We start from the raw sequence: 15,166 nt of genomic DNA, 5'->3' as shown, positions 1-15,166 counted from the left end.
AGTCTCAACTGCAACAACAAGCACAACACCATTCACAACAGTCTCAACTACAACAAACACAACACCGTTCACAACAGTCTCAACTACAACAAACACAACACCATTCACAACAAGTCTCAACTACAACAACAAGCACAACACTGTTCATGACAGTCTCAATATCTCCAGATAACTGCACCAAGCAAGTGAAAGACTTGTATAATAAGAACCTTAAGACATGGAAGCAGTTATCAGTTAGACCTTCCGTACTCGTAGCTCGATCAGCACCATTAATATTGTGAAATGGCTATCCTACCAAAGGCAGCCCTCAGATACCCCTCAAATTATTCTGCAAAATAAAAACTGAAGGGACATTTCCAAATCCCTCCTTTTGAAGCTACTATTATCCTGATTTTGTGAGTTAGTTTTGTATCCTGCTACTCTGCCGAAAGTGCTTTATTGGCTGTAGATGTTTCCCGGTGCAGTCTTTAGAGATTTTTATGCATAGAATCATAAAAGAAATCTATAGGCTCACTGCAAACATCATAAAAATCCCAACGCAATTCTTCAAAGAAACTTAAACATTGTCAACAACAACGATGACGACAACGACGACGACGACGACGACGACAACAACAAGATAAGCTTCGACTTCATCTGGAAATCCAAAATCCAGCATGGCTGAAGCCATCCTGAGAAATTACAGACCTCCTGGAGCATCACCATTCCAGATTTCATGTTGTGCCTCAGAGCTATCATAATAAAATAGGGAGATACTGGCATAGAGACACTAATCAATACAATAGAATTGGAAGACCCAGCATAAGCCCCCACACCTACAGACAAAGAAGCCAAAATTCCGACTGGAGAAAAAGATAGCATTCTGAATAAATGGCGCTGGTCACACTGTGTGGCTGAAGGTGGAATTACAACCACACAGATCCTTATCTGTCACCCTGCACAGCGGACCAGGGCCAGATACCCGGAATCTGATGGAGCTGGCTGCCAGGCACTCCTCACCTGAGCTCGTGGGCACAGGACTTTCTGAACAGGACCCGGCAGCACAGACATGAGGCCAATGGTTAATAAATAAGACCTCATGAAGCTACACAGCTTCTATGCGGCAGAGGATGCTGTTATCTGAGCAAAGCAGTAGCCAACAGGATGGGAAGAACTTTACTAATTATCTATCTGACTGAGAGTGGGTATCTAGGATGTGCAAAGAACAAAACCTAACATCAAGGGACCAAACAGCTCATTTAAAAACGAGATACAGAGCCAGTTGTGAGTTGTGAAAAGACGATGCCCAAATAGCTGAGAGACATGTAAAGATGTTCAAAACCCCTAGCCATGGGCGGGGGGGGGGGGGATACAAATTCAAACTACTCTGAGACTTCATCTTACCTCTACCAGAATGGACGATAAATGACGGCACGTACTACCTAAAGACTATATATGGACTGACCCTGGACTCTGACTTCATAGGTAGCAATGAATATCTTAGTAAGAGCACCAGTGGAAGGGGAAGCCCTGGGTCCTGCTAAGACTGAACCCCCAGTGAACGTGATTGTTGGGGGGAGGGCAGTAATGGGGGGAGGATGGGGAGGGGAACACCTATATAGAAGGGGAGGGGGAGGGGTTAGGGGGATGTTTGCCCGGAAACCGGGAAAGGGAATAACACTCGAAATGTATATAAGAAATACTCAAGTTAATAAAAAAAAAATGACGGCACGTGCTGGTGAGGCTGTGGGGAAGTGGACACACATTCATGGCTGGTGGGAGTTTGAACTGGTACAGCCAATATGGAAATCAGGGTGAAGTTTCATCAAAAGGCAGAAAAGTGATCTACAACAGGATCCAGTTATACCACACTTGGGCACAGCCCCGGTGCTACATCTAACTACAGAGATACTGCTCACCACACCGGAGAAATTTCTACTTGGGGTATACGGTGATTCACAGAGAGGCTTGCAACTGGACAGTGTATACCGGGAGAGCGAGAGACTAGGTATCACTCAGCCCTACGTGGGATCTCTTTATCCCACCCCCACCCATCAAGGCTTGGGGTCTAGGCACGAGAGGAAGTAGAAAGATAGTAAGAACCAGAGGTGGTGGATGACTCTAGAGAAACAGTGCCTTCCAGACACTGCAGGACTGATGCACACATGAACTCACAGAGGCTGGGACAGCATGCACGAGACCTGCACAGGTTCAAACCAGACCAAACCCCAGCACCGAGAAGGGGAGGTGGACACAAAGTCCCAGCCCTAACCAAGAAGCTGATTGTGACTGATACCTCTAAGAAAGGGAAAAGCCAGCTTTCTCCAATGGAATCACACTGGGTATTTATCAACCACACCCCAGGGTGCCCATGTGCACAGGAGGAGTGGTCAACATGAAGTGAAATCTGTACTTTTCTGTGCTTTTTGTTTTGCTTATTATTGTCTTATTGTTTTTGTTTTGCCGTTTGCTTTTTTTTGTGAGGGAAAGAACATAAAGTTAGGTGGGTAGGGAAGTTGGGGAGGATCTGGGGGAAGGGAAAGAATATAATTAAAATAGATATTGTATGAAAATAGTAAAGCAAACAAATCAAAGTATTAAATTAGAGGGAATGTAACATTTACTCTGGACTGTATTTGATATTAGAAACCATAAGGTACAAACTTATAATAATCTAATAATCCGTGCACATCTTTAACAGTTTGGAGCTGTTTTGCTTTTGAACCCCAGACAGAAGGCCAAACATTCCAGAATTCCTAGCATCCTTGCACAGCCTCTCGGCCCTACCTTTGAGTGGTTTCTTCCCTCCCTACATTTGCAGTTGATAGTGTGATGTAATTGTTTGCTTATACATCTTTATTTGCACCTCTAATTCCCTTCTGGAATAGCTGAAAAGATTATGAAGAAATTAAAAAACCTGAGTCAGTTGTCAAAATAAAATTTAAGATAAAAGCAACGTAAAACTATGTGTACGTTTCCACCTTGCAACCTCTTACATGAGAGGACACAACCATGGGCAGACACAGGAAACCTTCATTTCGTGCATGAGACCTGTGCTCAGTCTCGCTCAGCAGAGGTAGCAGCTTTCTGTATGTAATCCTTCCTCACTCCGTTCTAGAAATGTTCTTCAGTGAGTTTCTTCTACCTTGTCTGTTCCACATTGGTAGCTCATTGGTAGAAAGAGAGGCACCTGGGAGACCTCTCATTACTACTGCTGAAACCTGTTTCCATGGTCAGTGACAGCAGACAGGACACGCATAGCGTCGTAAGTGCAGAAAGACAGGGCACAGAGAAGCAGAACTGAGGAGAGGAAGGGCCAAGGAAGCAGGTGGATGACCACATGTTTAGAGGAACAATGAATTCTTGAAGTGCAAACCAGATTGCAAGATGACGTTTGAAGCAGAGAACGTAATGGTCTATATATAAGGATGTGTAAGGTAGTCATAATGGCCACTTACCTGCACCACTCAAAGTCCTGCATGTTGAAGATGTTTTTAACTAGCAGATCGGTCAGGATGTCTCTGCAGTGGACGTGGATGATCAGCGCTGCTGCCAGCATGGTTTTTGTGCGCAGGTTGCTGGTATTCTGCGTGACCAGCACCGCAATGTCATCCAGTTGATGCAGCACATGGGCGTGGACTGCCTCTAGTTTTTCTCTTGGATTATAACTCATGAAAGCTTTCAAACAGTCATTATAAAACATAATCTGGCTCTGAAAGAAAGGGGAGGGAGGTGCACGTCAATAGAGGCATATAATTTTATTTTAATTAGTATTCTTCTCCATGAATTAAGTGTTGTAGGTGTGGAGGGTGACCAGTGTGGGAAGCAAGGCACACGTACATTCAAAAGCCGAAGGCTGCGTTTCGATTGATGCTTACGACTTACGTTTTCTAAATCTTAGGTTTTTAAAATTTGTTTTAGTTTTGATGGCTTCATATGCATGCAGAATGAGTTAAAGTCATTTTACTTCCCGGCACCCACTCCTTTCCTATTGAAGCCCCTCCTCTTCCTTGTGTGCCTGTGTGTTCCAGTGGATTCAATCAGGGTCGTGTGCAGGAGAAATGGTGGAGTGCTCACCCCCTCCAAGGGTTGGGGATGATGCAAGAACCAGAGGACGGGGAGGCGTGCTGCACGTAAAACGTCCTCTGAATATGACATGGCCCTCCCGCCCAGCCATGCTTATCTGTATAAGACCACGCCCCAAGGCCACGCCCACGCCCCAGGCCACGCCCCCACACCCCAAGAATGCTCAGAAACATTCCATCATATGAGGGGAAGGGCAACTGAGGGCTCAATCCTTCTTCAAGGGAGTCCTCACAGTTAATCTTACATTCTTAACACATGGTCATTAAATGAAAACCTGAGCACATTCACAATGGTAGGAAAAAAAGCCATATTAAATCAGTGTTGTCTTCTCGGTGAGACACTAGTGTAATACTCCTAGCACAAAATGGTTAATATTTGTAGTTTAAAAAAATTATGTAACTTCTAACATCTGATTCATCTGTCAGATTCATTCTTCCCAGGCAGATGAGAGCTGTGTGGACCGGCTAGGTTAAAATCAGGCTGACTGTAGACATTAAAGGAAGGAAATCATCAGCAAAGCTCCAAGTTTGTAAATCAGCCCCTTGTTGAGATAGTATCTTCTGGAAGAAGGTCATGTTTGGATAAAGGGTCCTCATGGATTTACTTTGAGCTGTGCTGAATTTGAAGCACTTATTTCAAAAGCAGAAATAGAGCTGTACAGTTATGTAAATGGGGATCATTTGCACAGAGGAAATACATAGTGTGGTGATATTTTTTCCAGGGAAAGGTTAAGGAGATAGATGGTAGAAATCTGGGGCATTAATCAACATTCTTCTGCAGGTAGCAGAAGTGAACTTTTAAAAGTACATTTGTTTAATTCTGTGAGCTTATAATACAATCACGTAATTACCCTCCTTATCCCCCTCAAAACCCTCCCAGAGACTTCTCCTTGCTCTGTTTCAAATTCATGGTCTCTTCTATTTTCATTAATTGTTAATACTTAAATACACACACACATACACACACACACACATACACACACACCCAGGGACATCTATACACATTAGGAATATATATATATACACACACACATACACACATATTAAGAACATACACATACATACACATATTAGTAATATATACACATTACGAATATATATAAACATTAAGAATATATCTATATATACACACACTAGGAATATACATACACATTAGGAACACACACACACACACACACACACACACACACACACACACACACACACAAGTCCGATCTGCTCAATCTCTATACTAGTACTTGTATTATTTTCAGGGCTGACCATTTGATGTTGGACAACCAAATGCTTTGCTCTTCCCTGGGGAACACTACTTGGCAACCAACTCTAATAAGATGTTCTAGGCTCATAATCCGGGGATCAGTGAGTGACTAGAGACTGAGGCTTGGGAAGCTTGTAGGCAAAATGACTACATGGTCAGGAATTCCACTGTGCACGGCGTGAGATGACGGTGGTGCATGAGTTACAGCCTCAAGTGAGAAGATCTGTGTTGAGGAAGGGAGCTCTGTGGATCATAGTTTTTAAAAAGTTCTACTGATACACTTAGTTTGGAACATGGTCCAGGAATACAGTTCTGTGAGAACTCTAAGTACTCGTGAAAACACTCCAAGGAAACAACCTGTTGAAACCTGTTTCTTCAAAAATCACTGGATTGTCCTTGGAATGTGTTTTCATGCTCCTCCCAGATAGCGGACAGGAGGAGCTCTGACTAAAGCTGGCTGTTGTGAGAGACTGTAGCCCACTCCTTCAGTCGGCTCCATTTCCCACGGCCCCACCAACTCTAGGATGGTGACACATTTACTGATAGAGGAATTAGCTGTATTTACTATATATTTAACATACATTACTAATTGTTATAGCATGGACAAATCTACACAGAAAAAAATCTCTTCATGGACAGTACGTAGTGCTGTCTCATTTTCCCATCTTGCAAAAATATCTTTTTATTCAGAGACAACTCTATGCGGAGGTCAATTCTATAAATTACACCCTGGGGTGGGAAACAGGCAACGGGTGATGGAGGTCGGGGAACTCGGGCAGGAGTGCGTTCAGTGAGTAAAACTAAAGTCCCCTCTAGAGTGGACTGTGAGAGCAGAAGGCAGCTGCTGCTTATGGGCCACTAAGCTGGCAAAGAGCTGCTCTTGCGTCACACTGGACTATTTGAATTTGTCAAACTACAGAAGTGTACAGAGCCTCCTGTAATTCTGTCTCCTTCATAGACTCACTCTATACCAGCTTTTAAGACCTGGCATTTACTTAGTTACGTGGAGAGCAAACTTTCTGTCTACCGCCCTAGGTGACCTTAATGAAGACTTGAGAATTGGATGGGTCAGACAACTTAAAACTGGGGACTTCTTTTTAACTAAGAGAGCTGTAAGTCAAACATACTTTCTGCAATATTTAATAACAGTTGCTTATGGCGCAGGCTTGCTACCTAGATCTCCCCAGTTAACCAGCCTCTGGTGTTCACACGGACCCAAGTGACCTGACAAGCAATCCGGTTTCAGACTGCATCAGTGACACTGCTCACTGTTGGGATAAAAACTTCCTAAGGATTTACCTTGGCTCGTGGTTTGCTGTGTCAGGAAAAGGCACAGTGTGGGGAGGGTAGCAGCTCTCAGCTGTGGGATCAGGAAAATGAAGCTGTTTGCTCTCACACAAAGAACAAAGAACCAGAGCCAGCCGGGGCTACAAAACCTTAAGGCCTGCCCCACCCTGGACCCCTGGCTTCCTCTAGGCAGGCGCCCAGCACTTCTAGCTGGGTCCAAGTGCTCAAACACAGATACGGGGTACATTTCATGTCACAAAGCACGACGCAGATCTCTAGGCGCCTGACAGACTAAGATCACCCACTTTTCTTGTGAGCATTGAAAGATCAGAGACACACGTGGAAAGACCTCTCCTCGACTTCCGTGGCTACTCTCTTGTTTCCTGTCCTGCCTCCCCCCCAGCGCCCTCCCCACTCAATGCCGCTCCCCTTGGACCCCTCTTTTGCCTTATTTCATACATTTTGCTAAGGGAGAGTTCAACAATTTCTCAGACCAACTGACGGTTTCGGTTTTCTTTGCGCATAGGACATGTGCCTGCGTGAGCACAGGCACGCCACATGTGTGCAGGAGCCATTATGAGACGTGTCTTATGGAACTGCAGTTAGAGGAGGTGGCGAGCCATTACGTGGGTGCTTGGGAACTGAACCTGGGTCCTCTGCAAGGCAGGGAGTGCGCTTAGCCACTGGGCCCTCCACTGCAGCCTTCCTCTCTTTTATCCTTGAGAAAAGCAATCATAGCCACACTAACAGGTTTACAGAATAATGGCTTCCCACAAAGCCATTCCCATCCTAACCCCGGCGCCTGTGAGGATGGGGGATGTGACTAGGAGTCTTGAGATGGAGGGGTTACTGTGGGTTATCTGTCGCGTGAATCCTTACAACTGCAGACTTGCTTCTGCCTCTGAGCGGGAGTGAGGACTGGAGAAGGAAGTCGGGAAGATGCACCATGACCAGCCTTAAGACGGAGAAGCAGCCAGCGGCTGAGGTAAGCTGGTGACCTGCTCTCCAGGGGCTGCTGCAGGCCAGAATTTACATCTTCCCTCCAAGAGCTCCACTGGATCCTGCTGACACCTTGATGGTGTCAGGGCGCCCAACACACATGTCTTTAGAATGGCAAATTTAATAGTGTTAAGTCACCAAGTCTGGAGTAACTTTTTAATGGTAACAATAAAAAAAGTGTTATAATGTAATATAGTTGATACCTTTAAGAAAAATGATTTATAGGTTATCTTAATTTCATATTATAATCTGAAGATTTTTAAACTCTAAAAAAGTGAAGGAATTCTGGAATACCAGCATATTTCTGTAATAATTTTACTGTATTTATGATATCATTTGTGTATCTATAAATATATCCATCTTAATATATTTCAAAATAACCAGGTTGTTTCAGTACCCATCATAATAATTCATTTCCCTTATTTTTTCCTGAGCACTGCAACCATACTCTAAATCTTCTCCTTGTGACTCAAGGTGCCAAGAACTCACCACAGTGAGGACCACTTGCCCTGGATGTGACATGACCCAGTCAGAGAAAGTATGAAATTTCCAGTCTTCAATACCTTGAGTTATAAATCTATAAACCAAAAATACATTTATATTATCCATACAGGCTCAGTGATGATGCCATTTAATGATGAAGCAATAATACCATTCGTATTTTAATCTGAACATGTGTTATGAATAATACATGTTTTTAAGCTGCTCTTTTCCTGTCAGCAAACCTTCCACCTGGCTTAGTAGAAATATAATATAATATAATATAATATAATATAATATAATATAATATATATATTATATTAAGAGGAGATGTCTATTAGATTAGAATACAATGTTATCAAGGGTAAGAAGCTAAAAATGCTTAGTCCACAAAAAAGTTTACAGGGGGCATCTTTCTGGCTCATCTGTCACCTATCACCCCAAGACAGAAGCAGAGGCAAGGGAAAGTCATACCTTCATAATTGTGTCATAAAAATGCTAACAATCAGCTGTGTTCTAGAAAGCTTGGGCTTAGAAGGAAGAAGATGGCATTGGGAGGGAGGAAGGTAGAGGGGAGCTGGGAGGGAGGGAGGTGGAGGGGAGCTGGGAGGGAGGGAGGTAAGGAGGGAGAGAGGTAGAGGGGAGCTGGGAGGGGAGGGATGGAGGGAGGGAGGTGGAGGGGAGCTGGGAGGGGAGGGATGGAGGGAGGGAGGTGGAGGGAGCTGGGAGGGAGGGAGGTAAGGAGGGAGGGAGGTGGAGGGAGCTGGGAGGGAGGAGGTGGAGGGAGCTGGGAGGGAGGGATGGAGGTGGAGGGAGCTGGGAGGGAGGGATGGAGGTAAGGAGGGATGGAGGTGGAGGGGAGCTGGGAGGGGAGGGGAGGTGGAGGGGGAGCTGGGAGGGAGGGATGGAGGAGGGAGGTGGAGGGAGCTGGGAGGGGAGGGAGGAGGTGGAGGGAGGTGGAGGGAGCTGGGAGGGGGGAGGTGGAGGGGAGCTGGGAGGGAGGGATGGAGGTGGAGGGAGCTGGGAGGGGAGGGATGGAGGGAGGGAGGTGAAGGGAAGCTGGGAGGGAGGGGAGGGGAGGGGAGCTGGGAGGGAGGGAGGGAGGGGGAGCTGGGAGGGAGGGAGGTGGAGGGGAGCTGGGAGGGAGGGATGGGATGGAGGTGGAGGGGAGCTGGGAGGGGGGGAGGTGGAGGGGAGCTGGGAGGGAGGGGAGGTGGAGGGGAGCTGGGAGGGAGGGGATGGGTGGGGGGAGCTGGGAGGGAGGGGAGGTGGAGGGAGCTGGGAGGGAGGGATGGAGGTGGAGGGAGCTGGGAGGGAGGGAGGTGGAGGGGAGCTGGGAGGGAGGGATGGAGGTGGAGGGAGCTGGGAGGAGGGATGGAGGTGGAGGGAGCTGGGAGGGAGGGAGGGAGGGGAGCTGGGAGGGAGGGATGGAGGGGGGAGGTGAAGGGAAGCTGGGAGGAGGGATGGAGGAGGGAGGTGAAGAGGAGATGGGAGGGGCCGGGAGGGAAAGAGCTGATAAAATATATTGTGTCAAAGAAGCTTTTAATAAAAATTAGAAATGTGGCTGAATTTTTCCAGTCGAGTTCCTTCTAAAAGTTTATATTCTGGGCTACTTTCCTCCCTGTAAGTGGATGGCAGTAACAGACTAAGTACAAAAAGGAGAATATTGCATACACTAAGTGAGGACTGTCACTCTGCCCACAGCTGCCTAATGTGTACAAGGCCGGTCTGTCTTCAGGATACCTCTCACCTCCAGGTCTAAACTGAGTCAGCAACCTGAGTAAGTGTGGTACAGAAAGACAGAGGAGTGAGCCTGAGGTCTTCCGCAAGCAGGCTGGAGTTGGCTTGAGTTCCGGTATTGTCTAGCATTGTGCCCCTCCCCCACACCTGACCAGAGCAGTGTTTGTGGTATTTGCACTTCAGAAACAGTGAGATTCTCTATCACTCACGTCATATGTCATGCTCTATTAAAGTCCACTCTGCATGCTTCTCTGAATACTTCATTTGCCCCTGCATACACACACACACACACACACACACACACACACACACACACACACGCACACACACACACTTTGGGGATGTACACCCCCTGTCTCACACACACACATGCTCGCACACACACGTATACTCGGGGTGTAAACCCTCTCTCTCTCTGTCTCACACACACACACATACACACACACATATGCACGCACACACACACACGCGCACACACTTGGGATGTACACCCTCTCTCTGTCTCTCTCACACACATGCTTGCACACACACACATGCACACACTCGGGATGTACACCCCCCCCTGTCTCACACACACACATGCTCGCACACACACGTACACTCGGGTGTAAACCCTGGACTTACTTCTTTAGCACATCGAACATGCTTTTTTCTACATTTACCATCCACTGTTCTATAGCGGTTCTTACACGGATTTTCCTGTAATTTGTTAGAAAGTTATAAAAATTACTGTAATATTACAGATAGTAACATTTCATTTATTTGTGAAACTTGTAAATTAAGTTCTCAACACACATATGTACTTATGGGGCCAAGAACGCATCTTCTGGTTTTTACTGATTTTTAACTTGGAAAAACCATAGGAAAAAAACCACATAGCTTTAGGGAATTCTGTCAAAAATCAGCATAAAATCTTCTACATAAAACTGAATGCATGAGAGATGAATTGAATTATAAGGTATTTTTGTTTTTTTTCATGATTATTTTAAATACCTAAATTGGGCTGGGACTTTGTTGGGTAGGAAGGCTTGGGCACAGGGTGCTTTTTCTCAACAAAACTTGTATCAGGAGCCAAGTACTGGAGGACCCTTTCTGAGGCCACTAAACAGGATCCCTGTGACAGAAGGCCTGGGCTTGTTGCATTTGCCTAAGAAGCCACCATAGTGAAACCCAGGCCAGAACAATGCCAATATCCCCAAGACAGGGAACGTCCATTCTCTCTGAAAAGTTAGATTCATGTGGGACAAAAGCCAGTGTGAATTAGTGCCCAGGATGAGCGTTTGGTCGCAGAGCGCTCCTCGTACTTGGGCAGCACCAGGCCTTCCCCTTCAGCAGAGATGAGCATCTTCACAGAGGGAGGGCCGATGCCCTGTTTCCACAGTAGCACGTGTCTTACATTTTCAAAACATTTCACAAGGTGAGGCTGCAAAGCAGAAGGCTCGTGTTGGTTGAACAGAACAGTACGCCCTGACAGAGTATGGGGACAATGCCGCTCGAGAGGACAAGGCTGCTGTTACCTGCACGGATTCGGGATCTCTGCTGTTAGCTAGAATATCAAGAAGTTCATCGTTGCTGAGGAAGTAAAATCTCGGGAAATTCATCCTTTTAAGTTCAAGGTATTCCTGTCCAAAGCCAAAAGACAGACAGCTGAGAACACATGCCCAACCACCTTAGGACCACATCCTTACCTGACCTACAGTACTAAAGTGCACACGCAATCCGGCCAAAATTACAATCCATGCTCCACGAAAGCCAAAGTACTTCTAGGTAAGGCAAAGGTGAAATAAAGGGAACTGAACACAGAAGTGACCTAACAACAAAGGAATAACCTAGCCAGAGTTCTGCTTAGCTACACGTGTGCCACACGTCTTGTCACACGTGTGCCAGCACCCTGACAGGGCACTCCGGCACCCTGACAGGGCACAGACACTGCCTACCAGGACTCCCTCCCATGCTTGCCGCTTTCTTTCCTCTCTGTTCCCTGTCTGAGAAGTCACCCCACGGAGAACACATCATTCTGGACTATATTCAGCTCTACCCGGTTCCTTGCATCTCTTATCCAGGATGGACCATAGCTTGTCTTTCCAGTCTCATCTTTTGTTAGTGACAGGCAGGGCTGTCATTGTAGGCCGGCCTAAGGTATCCTTTTCTGCATCCTTCCCCATCCTTCCTCAGTCTCTGTTAGGGCAGGTCTCCTCTTTCGGTGAAATTTCTCTCAGTATAAGAGCACGGGACTCCCTCTTCATCTTTTGCTAGCTCCTAGCTCCTAGACAAGGTCTCTACGTATCTCTCGGTCTCCTCTCATGCTGCCATTTGATCCCCACGGAATCTTTTGGGGGCAGTCGGTTTTTATGTTACAGGGCACTTCCAAAGCCTTTGGTGATTTCACTTTTCTTCTATTCCTAAGCGGCCTTGTATTTTCCCCTTTCAGTCCGCATCCTGTCCTTAATATCGAAACCTCTGAAGTTCCAGCTCGGCGCTCCTCTTTACCCACCATGCTTTGGGGCTGTTTGATATACAACCACTTGCTCTTTAGTGGGGACAACTCTCCACCAAGACCCACATACAGAAGCGGCAGTCATCTCTAGAAAAGGCTCTTCTGCGAGCCTGGGAACCTTTTACCTTTCTGGGAGACCGGCACTGTGAGACTTGGTGCTCACGTGGTGAGGAGCGACGAACTGTTTACTATGCGGGACGCATGCATGAGGCAGGCCCACCTGCCCAGAGGATGAGCCCTGAACAGGATGGGGTGAGCGTCTGTCACTTCCTAGATAGGTCCTAAGTCTAAGACTTGTCAATCATTTCTAGAATTTTCTATTTAATGTCTTTAAATCAGAATTGACCACGAGTGATAGAAAACCCGAGAGGGAAAACCAGAGAGGGAAAACCACGGATACGGGATTGTACCCCAGGTCAGGTGCCCTCTGACTCACAAATCTCAAGGCATTCACTCCAGCTGCACTTAGCAACTTAACAGGGATGATAGCGTCCTCGCTCTTCCTTAGGTATGAAGTTCTCCCTCTGTGCCAGTTCTGGCACAGCAAACCCACCACCTCATTCAGCGTGACGCTTGCTTAAACTCAAAGGACTTATGTGGGTCTATGTGAGGGCTCGGTCCTTTGCTTGAAAGCTATTGGATTAAGCAGACCATTTTTCCCCCCTTTGGTAGCACTTCCATTAAACCAATAAATAAATAAATAAATAAATAAATAAATAAATAAATAAATAAATAAATAAATGGCCGTGACAGTTAGAACAACTGCCGACTGGGACAGCAACGAGGGAAATCTACCCTCCTGGAAGTTGCTGCTGTTATCAGAGTCCTGCTGTCCTCGGGTGCCATTGTTCACCTCGAGACTTTTCTTGATGCTCTCAAGATGTCCGTTGCAAGTTTTCAGACTGTCCAGGATTCCCGTGGTGATGGTTATATGCAGGGCATTTAGTTTGTTCAGTACTCGAGACATTATTTCTCTCCACGTGAGAAGCACCTGGGAGAAAATTTTTGTCTCTGCCGCCAGCTGTCTTTAAAAATAAAATTAAATGTGAGTAAAGGTTACGATTAATATCTACAATATTGTTGAGTTTAAAAGACAATTCTTGTATGCTTTACTTGACTTGGCTGGGCATTTATCTCTATTATGTATAGGCAGCATATATTCTAAGAAAACAAGGGTGGATTAAACATACAATTATCATTTATAAAGATCTAACTGAACAGAAAATACATGTATAAAAATTTGGTATAAATTAAATAAAAGCTGTCTGCACCTTAAAGATGTTACAGTCTGGATCGTGAACATCTCCTAAAAGCCTGTGTGTCCCCAGCCCCTGAGACTAGAGAGGAGGTAGAACGTTTCGGAGATGGGCCTTACTAGGATGAACGTAGGGCACTGGGGTGTGACCTGGAGGAGATATGGAAACTCCAGCCCTTTCCTCCCACATCTCTGCTCCTAGCCATAGTACCATGAGGAAAAAGGGCCTGTCGTCTGCTCTTACTGTGATATTCTGGCCCTGCCACGTGTCCAAGGCAACCAGTCAAGCAAACATGAGTTGAAACCATCCAAGCTGCAGCCCAAACAAACTTTTCTAGTTTACATATTGATTAAATTGGGTATTAAGTCACAGTTGAAAGCTAGCCTATAAAAGGAGCTGCAGTGGAAGTCGGGGGAAACTCTGGGGTCACTCTAGCATTTGGGCTTTAAGGGGACACGCTTGGATGTGAAGGCAGGAGACATTCAGCTTAAAAGCAGGATTATCCATATATCCCAGTGCATACAGTAAAATCCAAGCTCTGAAGATGGTTACCCAATCTTAGATGCTAAGGAAATGAAGGCAAATGCCACCTACCTTATAGAATTTTTTCTTTATGGAATAATCACTATTTTACCCATTGGATAAAAGAATCCAAACCCATACAAAGGCACGAACCACTAATATCTGAGTCTATTCCCATTGCTGTTGGAGTTGAATGAGGGGATATTTTCAAGAGTTGTATTGTATTTACTTTCTGCTCACTTGGACTTCCCATCTCTCCCTGGCCTGGAAATTGAGGTGGAGAAGTCAGAGGAAGCCCAAGTCTTCCTTCCACTCAGCTACTATCACCTGGAGTCCTTTTGTCTCTTGTTGCCCTCTGGAATGGGAGGTGTCTATGGACAAAAGTCAGGGCATCCCCTCAGCAGGAGCGTCCCCTCAGCAGGAGCGTCCTCTACCTGGCTCTTTCCAGCTGACCTCACACAACCAATTTTCAATCTGCAATTATAAGTGGCACTCTTTAGGGTGTTTTGTTTGTTTGTTTGGTTTTGCTAACTGATATATGGGTTAAGGATATTTGCAGATTGCCCCAGTTTGGAAACACCTGTCGCCATTGTCTGACTTGGTATTTTTGTCTTCAGATGTCTCCAGGGAGGAGAACTTCATTTTTTCCTATCCCCCTACTTCAAGGTGATACGTCAAACTCTCCAGACAACCTTCCGCCATTTTCCTGCTCTTCACTTTGGGTGATGGTGTTAAGTGTTCCTGTAACTCAGTGGAAATATCATGGAAGACACTTGAATCCCTATACCTATGTTATGATAAGTGCCCTTCCTGTCTCTCTGGAAGGTTCTAAAGCAGCCCACCCAGGATTCGTGACTCTCACTGATTCTCTTTGGAACTCCCCCTCTTTGATGAACCTCTACTTCTCTTCCAATGGTATTGGATCTCACCCTTCATTTGTTACAGGTTTATTACTGAGTCCATTTCTTTCTTTCTTTCTACACCTCATGAGTAAAGACGCCTCATCATCTCCTAACTAAAGACTCCTTTCCTAAGTTAGCAAATTTGGTAAAAGAATAACTAT

General features: G+C 45.7%; 1 protein-coding gene across 1 annotated transcript in view; it reads right to left on the bottom strand.

The window, feature by feature from the left end:
• Positions 1-15,166, bottom strand: part of Dnah14 (dynein axonemal heavy chain 14) — a 221,151-nt gene that overhangs the window by 156,642 nt on the left and 49,343 nt on the right. Inside the window, exons 23-28 of the mRNA XM_032914677.1 lie at positions 13,179-13,350; positions 11,346-11,450; positions 11,133-11,251; positions 10,453-10,527; positions 8,098-8,185; positions 3,438-3,691 (exon numbers count right to left, since the gene is read on the bottom strand). Of these exons, the coding sequence (XP_032770568.1) occupies positions 3,438-3,691; positions 8,098-8,185; positions 10,453-10,527; positions 11,133-11,251; positions 11,346-11,450; positions 13,179-13,350 (813 nt within the window). The remainder of the gene's footprint in view (positions 1-3,437; positions 3,692-8,097; positions 8,186-10,452; positions 10,528-11,132; positions 11,252-11,345; positions 11,451-13,178; positions 13,351-15,166) is intronic.

The sequence above is a fragment of the Rattus rattus genome, chromosome 10, assembly GCF_011064425.1.
Source record: "Rattus rattus isolate New Zealand chromosome 10, Rrattus_CSIRO_v1, whole genome shotgun sequence".
Taxonomy (NCBI): Eukaryota; Metazoa; Chordata; class Mammalia; order Rodentia; family Muridae; genus Rattus; species Rattus rattus.
This window is presented reverse-complemented; position numbering and strand designations above follow the sequence as displayed.